The sequence below is a fragment of the Drosophila obscura genome, unplaced genomic scaffold, assembly GCF_018151105.1.
Source record: "Drosophila obscura isolate BZ-5 IFL unplaced genomic scaffold, ASM1815110v1 contig_200, whole genome shotgun sequence".
In the NCBI taxonomy this organism is placed as follows: domain Eukaryota; kingdom Metazoa; phylum Arthropoda; class Insecta; order Diptera; family Drosophilidae; genus Drosophila; species Drosophila obscura.
Genome location: NW_024542791.1, coordinates 4,524,712 through 4,534,099, shown reverse-complemented (window position 1 = coordinate 4,534,099; position 9,388 = coordinate 4,524,712). Strand labels below are relative to the sequence as shown.

At 39.8% G+C, this 9,388-nt stretch overlaps 1 protein-coding gene across 1 annotated transcript; it reads right to left on the bottom strand.

Moving 5' to 3' along the window:
- Positions 1-6,363: 6,363 nt before the first annotated feature.
- LOC111077080 lies at positions 6,364-7,894 on the bottom strand. The gene is made up of 2 exons (XM_022371219.2): positions 7,067-7,894; positions 6,364-7,003 (listed from the first exon to the last, which is right to left on the bottom strand). The coding sequence occupies exons 1-2, from the start codon at positions 7,834-7,836 to the stop codon at positions 6,667-6,669; spliced, it is 1,107 nt and encodes a 368-aa protein (XP_022226911.2). The 5' UTR covers positions 7,837-7,894; the 3' UTR covers positions 6,364-6,666.
- Between the last annotated feature and the right edge of the window lie 1,494 nt (positions 7,895-9,388).

Genomic DNA, 9,388 nt, shown 5'->3' with positions numbered 1-9,388 from the left:
TGCAGCCAAATGCCACGGAACATTCCATGTATGTGATAATGGAGCCCACATTGGGAGTACCCGTAAAGCTAAAGGGACAGCTGATGATTAGTGTGCGAGTGGTGCGCGATGAGGCTATAGAGTGAGTGAAAAACGGTGCTAATTGTCCAAATTCAAGCTAATTGTAAATGGTGGCTGTGTCCCATAGTTTCTTTAAAGATGTGGCCTATGATCATTATGCGCCCCTTTTTACCCTGGTATTACATGGACATCTGGATGATAATCTAAGAAGTTTAGTTAAGGTAAGAATATACCTTGAAGTATCTACATAGAAACTTAATCTGTTGATATTAACTGAATTATTTTCAGCTTGCTTTGAATGTTCCACAAATTGGACAATACACGGGAATAGCTTTGCTCCTCATAGGACTCACCATGGTAGCGGTGGGCGTGTACGTCTCTAGGACTCACAAATGGCACAACGAACAAAAGGCAGAACCTATTGATAAAGTAAAAGTAGCGGACAAAAATATTGGCACAACTTGAGGGCACCGATAAGACTGTTTATGCCGTACACGGCGCTAATCTCGCTAATCATAGCAAATACTTAAAGCTATCAACCACTCGAAGTTATTTAAAGACGGTGAAGAGCCATAAAAAATTCAAATTACTTTCCCGGGGGCTGGATTATCCAATTTCGTTCAGGTGTTGCCCAGCTGCAAGCATCTAGAATTACACAAAATTATGGCCTTTCAAATATGCTAAAATTTATTAATATGTTAATAATTGTTTTTTGTTGTTTCGTTCGTGCTGTCCGTCTAACGTGAGATGGAGTGGGAGCCGGTGCGGGCCTTGAGCACGTAAGCTGCATACTTTACGGCGTACGAACTCTTTCACCAGGCGAAAGGCAGGACCAAAACCAAAGGTAAAGGCAACAAATGCCTGACTGGAAATTTGAAAAATGCCAAAAGAATATTATAAGCGACTAATTTATATGCACCAAGCACGCCAACTTACGTTTTGCACACACATTGTTTAGTTCGGACGATGGGAACGAACGGAACGGAACGGAGCTCAGGTTAAGCAATGTATGAAAATATGAAAATTATATGAGTCCCAGTATGTGTCGGCCATAACTTTACTACAATCTCTTTTAGCGGCAGGGGGCGCAACGAAGCAATAAAACACACAATATTGTTAAAGAATTTACCAGAAAAAATTTGTATATTTTAAGCTAAGAGTATCAGTTTCTAAAATATGTCAAAATGCATAATAAGTTGCTGGCATTAAATATGTGATTTAAGATATTGTATAGAAATGCAAAATACAAAATTTTTTGCATTAAATTTTAATTAAAAATTACATTAGATCATACGTTGAAAAATAAGAAGAAACACTTTTCCAATAGAAACCTCACACACAAGAACTATTTTCTATTGACTACAAGAGCAGTAGGGCATAAACAAATTTACTTTATTTAAACACAAATATGTGGCACAAGTTACGGCATATTTTAATTTCAAAATTGAGTCCATAAAATGCTTAACACATCGTTGACAAATTGCCAAAGGCAGGACCAAATGAAACGGATGTCAACACACGAGTATTTACTTCAATTTATTTCACTGCCAGCTTAGTTTATCATTTCACTTTTTGGTTTATAACTGGTTCACCATTTTATTAAATTTTCCGTATAACATTTTTAGACAAAAATTGATTTATGGTCTAGCATATGCTACATTTATTAAATTTATATTTACGCACTATATAGTAGTTCCTGATGGAATTTTATTTATTATCACGTTGACATCAGATGTGTTATAATGTCAATTCTATTTGAATAATAATTCTTGTGAAACAAATTTTCTTGCTAAGATTTCTGTCTGAAAGAGAGAGTCCGCTCTGGCTTAGGTTCAAGATTTATTCTATTTTGGGATCTGCCTTTTTCCCGTCAAGTAACCACAGCAATGTGCAATTGTGCGAGGAATTTTTAATGAAATATTTAACAAACGCCCCAAAAAAAAAGGGACAAAGAAAGGAGGGAAAAAACGTACCGTTTGGATAGGACCAGTCTGTCTGGCAGCCACATTGGCTTTTATGACATGCCAACAACAACCGCTTTTCATTTTATAGAATAAGTTGTCAAGGTGCACAGACTGACTGATATTTTTATACTTTTTAATGCTCATACCTAGGCCTTAACAATAGTAGTAAGTCATCATTTTTGTGTTCATTTGTGACACATTAAAATACAATTTTTAGATAGCTGCTAACCATTTCTTGCCCGATAGATTCATATATATTTAGTTTATACCTGGTGGAAATTGGGTAAAAGGTTAACTCTTTTTGGGGTGGACAAATAGATCTTTCCGTTTGTTAAGTCGAGATTTCTTTCAAAACTTTTAGCCTATTTTATAATGCCTCTCGCAATAAAGGACAATGGTTGTTGGATTGGATATAGTTTTCCAATTTTTATAATTTTTGTACTTTTCTTAGGTATAATCTTCAACTAAGGTAATAAGCGAAGAGAATACCCATAAAATACACTCTCTTGAAATTTTTCTATAACATTTTTGGTACTGCTGGTGCGGTTTTTTCCCTGTAAGCATAACAAGCAACAGATCGCGTCAGTGACCGACTTCATTATTTCGACTAAATCCCCAAAGCCAAAAGAAAAAAGTGTTTGAAAGCACAAATAGGTAGAGTGGGTCCTTGTATATTCGGTTGCACGGCGCCTTTGTTGCCTGCTGTCCAGCTCCTTCGACTGCTGTCCGTTTGTGTCGCGAAAAACTTCGGTGTCCTAATCTGCTGCCTGACTTGCATACTAATTTGTTTGCTCTGCGGCGCCCACCCACTACGAGGGCCTCGTACACCTCTCCGGACACTAAGGGCCAGTCAATGTTGGCCCCGGCCTTTATGGTATTTTGGGCTGCTGACAACCCGTAGATTATGTTGTTGGCTTTGGCTTTTGTGTGTTGTCCAAGTCTGAGTAGGTTTCGGGCATGAGTGTGGCCAGTGTCATGTTGCCTCGGCTTGTGGACTCGCTCTGGCTCTGGTCTTGTTGAGGTTCCGGTTCTGGTTCTGCTTTTGCATCCCAACTCCATTGGCTTTGTTTGTTTATTTCTGTTGCCCGTCTATAAAACCCTGTTTAGCTGCTTAATTTTTTCCTTTGTCATGTTGACAGTCGTTCGGCTCAAGGACTTGTTCTGTGGAGCATGGGACAAGGATCCGCTTGTTAAGGCTCATTTTTCGCACAATTTAATGTTATTTAATTGGCATTTAAGTTAGTTAAAATGTTTGTGTTTCAGCTACAGATAAGGCGCTCATGATATTGATGCCAAGGTCAGTTTTTATCGACTGTGTGGGGCTGTCCTTGAGCTTGAAATATTGTGGTTAAAGAAGTCAAACTCCTTGGCTGTTCAGAAAGGAAATATATTCGTGATTACATTTGTTTGTCACATAATATTTTCTGTTAATTTATTTTGTTTTTAATTGCTTTCAATGTTCACTGACTGTAATATATTTCCATAAAATATTCGTATAAAATTCTGTTCCTAATATTTGCTGCAATCCATTTATGTTAAACTTAATCGGAAAATGTCCCAAAAACTGCCCGCTAAATAAATCCGAATGCAATTAATAATTTGTGACATTTTAACTACAATGTTGAAACCGCAGTTTTGCCTCAACAATTCGCCTGCATTTTTTTCCGTACCGCCATTTTTCTCTCTGTGAGAATTTATGCTGCAATTTTCTATGCCATGTGTAATGGATATTTTTTTCCATTTTGTTGGCAGCGAAAATTGCATTGGGCCTTTGGCGTTGGCTCTGACGTTACAAAGTTGACAGCATCAGAAGGGAAATCTGTACAAAAAAATGCTTAAATAAACATACACCAGTGCGCGCTAACTCCAAAACAACAGTCCCAAAATATGTTGCTGAAAATTTAAAAAAAATTAAATTTAAAAAAAAATCCTTGAATTGTTAGTGAATCGCGTTTTTATTTGCCATATATGTATAGTGTTCATAAAAATTGGTTCTGCCGTGGAACGGTGGTGCGTGGGGGCAGCCAAACAATATTTATGTTTGTAGTTTTCAGTTTTCTCTCCATTTCGTAGCTTTGCAGTTGCCAAACAAGAACATAATCACAGCAACTGATACAGAAACCATAAATTAATGAACTCTAACTTCTAGCTAATTGAAATAGTGAAAAATTGCAGAACAGAAACTAATTTAACATGAAATTTAATACAACACCTTTTTATTAGTGCACAATATTATGGTGGAGTTTGGGAAAGTCTGCAAATGACTGATATAGAACAGTACAGAAATTAATTTATAAACCAAATAGTCCAAAATTAAAATTTTACAAATACAATATTCCCACTTAAAATGAATTCCAATTTATTATTTTTCATTTTTGGGAAGCTGTGTATATGCTGGAGCTTTGAACATTCTGCAATTAAAATTACGCCAAGCCAATAGTCGTTGTTTCACAGTGAAGCCTCATCTTTGGCTCTAAAAGCATAATACGCATACGTCGAGTGCCGCACAATGGGTATCCCAATTTGTGTGCATGTCGAGCGTTTTAATTGCTGCTTCGTGCCTCAATGAAGTCAGCATTAAGAGCCCCCGGAATAGCGCTTGCAATGGAAAGCCACTGGCACTGCGAAGATATCATAAAGTGCTCTCAAATTTCGGAAGCCGATTTGGTTGAGAGCGATGCACAAGTTATGGTCTTGAGCTTTAAGCAGTCTTTAAGTTGTGGGCCCTGGCGGGAAGCCAAGGGCAGACCGTAAGTCCAAGATGCTGAAGCATATTTTGCTGTTGTGGCAAAAAAAAAACAATCTGCCCGAGGATAGAAACATTAGAAGGGGAACACAGAACATGGTTCACCAGAGGAGTGTCCATAGCGGACGGCGACTACATAACTTTCTATGGATAGTAGTGCCATCGTTGGGAGCAGCCTGCAAGTATGCATTACATTGTGTTTGGCATCGTGCTAGAGCATATGACTATGCATATTTGAAAGGCAATTTTCCCTAGTGTTCGGTTCATCAATGCAAATGCAATTTCATTCTGTTTACCAGACACTTTACACTGTCCTGTCCCTGTCCCAGTCCTAGTGGACGCAGATGGCTTTAATGATGGAACAATTTTGCATGCACATTTTTCCTTTTTATATCCGTTTTGCTGGGCACCTGCAGCCTAAGGACCCCCTGCCCCCACAACATTTGTACCGTACTCGTGTTAATGCACAACTGTTTCAGTCCCGTCCAGTATTGCAAATGTTTTCAATCCATTCAGTCGCAAATTTTTCACATCCGTATGCGTTTCCGCAACATATATCGATCAACACTCAGGATTGGGGAAAGCCCTTTTGGGCATTTAACAATTTTCGCACTTAAACCGCAGAAATTTTGTTAAATTTTCATTAAAAATACATGGCCTGGCAATTGTGGCAGCTGTGCTGGCATCAAAATGTCACTGCGAGTCCCCTCCTGAAATGCTTCTGCATCCGCTGCGGTAGTCATGTGTGAAAAGGTATGTGAGTACGGAGCTGGCAATGGCCAGGGGAATGGTAATGGGATGGGTTCCCATTCCACTGGCATGATAGTCCGCCGGAATATCCAAACACGTTACACCAGTCTGCAATTATATATGTAAATACACGTATCCACGTGTGCATGGAAGTCGCTTGAGTTTGTAGACGCGATTGGGCTTAGGGTGGTTCCAAAATGCTGCTGACAAAGATGCAGGATGCATACTCTTATGAATTGAGAAAAGCTTCTGACATCAATGATAAAAAAGAAAATTGTTTAAAGAACTTATACAGAACCGAAACTGAATTTTGTATAGAAAATTTTGATACTTAATCGTAGTTTTATAGACAAAGTTTTACGAGATCCACATATATTTATTTATATAGAAGTTTTGAATCTTATTTGGATATACTCATATATATAGTATATATAATATATATATTTATATAATCAATAAAATGCTTGCTTCAAAAGACATTCAAATGAAATACTCGTAATGGATGTCTTTTCTGTTGCACACGAAATTAAACATACACATATTCCATACAGCATTCTACAAATGTAAAACAAAAACCGTTTTTAATAAAGACTTGTTTTCTGGGTCATAAATATTGCTAGTTATGCTGTAAAATATTTTAGTTTAAAATCAATTAATTACCTTGAGAAGTGTTCAACCAATGTAAGGCATTTGACAAACGCCCAAGAAGATAAGAAGAGAAATTAATTCTGAATATGTCCTGCAGCCCAACATTGTGCAAATGCATGCTCTATCGATATAATCAACTATGAAATATGCTTCTATTCAAATGTCAATGTAACTGTTTCTGTTACTGCCGCCCCATGCGCATTTGGCTACAATTGTCAGCCACATGCCATTTATGCGACTGGGTTTTCCATAATTTATTTGTGTCCATACAATATATGTACATACGAGTGTATATAGAATAGATTTTGTGACTTAATGTCGAAGCTTGCCATTTAATTAAGGCAAATCCGTGACCATGGAATGCTTTGCTTGGGCCCCGGCATCCATTATGCGAGCATTCGTATCACTGCAGTGGCATTTAATAATGTCAATTTCAGATGACTTGTGTGCGTTGATTTAGTTAATACTACGGCTTTATTTATGCCAATTTGGTTGCATTTACAATTCCACTTGCTGCTGCTGGAACTGCATCTGCTCTTGCGACTGCCGGACTGCGTAGGTCAGCTGGAAGCCCGTCTCGGATGCACTTGTCTGCGCATCGCTGGAGAAGTGAATGACAAATGGCGGACGTGCAACGAGCTCTCGTCCCGCCAGCCCGTTGCCGCAGTAATAAGTGGGCTGCAGTTCGGGCTGGCTGATCACGTACGAATTGGGTATAAGCAGATAGTCCGACACGCGTCCCGGCGTTCTCACAGTGCTGCGACAATCTGCATCATAGCCAGGCCCGGCCCCATCGGAGCCTGATTTTGAGAGCTCGAAATGTTCGATCTTGTAGCTGTGTTAAAAATAATATATATAGCAGTTTACTCATCGCCATTTCTTGATAAGGATTCCATACCTTATCTCACTGTCTAGCGCTCCCTTCACGCAGATGGAGTATCTCATGCTGGGCATATAGATGCCACCAGCGAAATTGAAGCTAACAATTCCGCCCGTCTGGCTCCTCCAGTATTGATCGCAGCCCATCGGAGCCAGCAGCTCTAGATCCGCCAGAGAAGGTGACCTCAAGCTCTGGATAAGCTGTGCAGCTGGACCCTGGCCAGAGCCTATGCCCGTCTCTCCCCCAAATATGGTCCTTGGCAGGAGATTACTCAAATATGGCAAGAAAGGACGAACTCTGGGCTGCTGCACCTCCGACTTCTGGGCTTTGGCCACTGCCAATGAATCGCGGGGACACTCTAGCTGAGTAAGGGTCATCTGCCACGTGGACTGCTGCCTGGATAGTGGCGTGGCCAGCCTGAAGAGCAGCTGCAGCACTTGACCCTGGCGCAGGGTCACGTACAGGTGCTGTCCGCTGCTGCGGCCGCAGAGGCGGAAGCGCTGAACCTGCAGAAAGTCCCCGCATTCCACTATCCCAGTGCTGGCATTAAGCTGCGGCTGCGGCAGCTCCAGCCGCTCGAAATCAATGCGCACTTGACACACCTGGCTACTCCACGGCGCCACCCGGTACTGGCATCTGTCCAAGTCGGCCAGCTGCCCCGCTCCCGGACTGCGTATGACAATGCGTTTCTGGCGGGCGGCTGTCCCCGCATTGCACTGCACCTGACAGCGGACAGGTGAGACCCAAAGCAGCAGCGACAAGGTGGCACACAACCAATAGAGTTCCATTCTGTTAAATTGAAACTGCGAGTGGAATGCGACGCGTTGCGATTCGATTCGATTGGAAAATTTTTGCTGAGCATTGCTTTTATATCAATTTCGGTCGGTAATTGTATCTCACGCAAGATAACTGGCATTGACACTTGCCGATAGCACATAGAAGTTTTTAGATAATGATAATGTATCTGGACCAGTAGAACTTACGTGTTATGGGTGTTCCCTTGAAATAGCAGAAGTGGTTGTGAAATGCTATAAGAATCCACGATGTGGCTGAGGTGTTTCTGAGGTGAATCACATTTAAGTTGGTTGTGTAGGTGCGTAACATAAGCACGTACATATATACATACATATGATTGTATGTGGTGCACACTTCTTGTGTCAATATACATATATCCGTATGGACCTCATGATTATGAGCGGAATTTCAAGCATTGTGCAAGCAGTCAGAGTTTTTTTTTTCTCCTCCAGAAATTGTTTAAATTGAAAGTAATATGTAATAATGTAATATAAGATGTAATACGTAATATGTATATAGATTGTTCTCTGATTTTATGAACAAGTTTTATGAATAAAAATCTTTCTTTGCTCTGAAATAACACAAAAAGTTTTAAATGGTTTATGTTAAATTAGCAGTATTTTCAATTCATTCAGAATTCATGCATTAATTTGTTAGTTAGAACCTCTATAGTGTTCCAAATCATCTTAAACTTTGATCTAAGACTCAATTTCTATCCACCCAAAGGCTGTTGGTTTTAGTTCAAGAGGAAATTCCTTTCTTTGGGTATTTGTTATCGAATGAATAATGCGCTGTAAAAATATTCCAAATATGCAACGCCATCTTCCATCGCACATAACATTTGTTCTCTTTTGCTTTAAGCCTTTTCTTCAAATGGAAATTCATTGCCCAAACGTTTTATCAATAAATGCCACAAGGAAGTTTTACGCACATTTTATGACAGAGAGATACACACTCACACAGCCATACGAGGCGTTTATGGCAGGCAGCCTTACACCTTTTATGAGGTCTCACGCTCCTTAGCAAACACAACGCACATGGAAACCCACAAGCGGCCACACAGAGGAAGACACACGATTCCCCTTAACGCACGTAAAACAATAAAATTTGAGGCATTTATATGAGGCATACCTTTGATTGTGTTTGTAGGGGCGCCAGGAGGAGCATACCCTTGTATGTATGTACATTTGTATATTGTATATTTGTGGGTGTTTCGCGATTTGCATAATATTTTGTGGCATAGTTCGCTCTTTTTTCAACCTTTGGATAATTCACGTAATTAAAATTAAATACCCCACAGTCTCGTATTTTAAACATTGTGTTAAACGCAAAGTGTGTGACAAAAAAATATTGCCGGGGTGGCGTTAAAATTTAACAAACGACCAAATAATATTAAAATTGCATGCACACCCCGATTAACATATCAACAAGAGGCACAAGGAGAAAAAATGTTCGCATAAACCAGGAGAAACTGTTTCACAGCAAATTTTCAGCATTTTGCATTTTCATGGAAGAAAACTGCAACAAGAACAGCAGCAGCAGCAG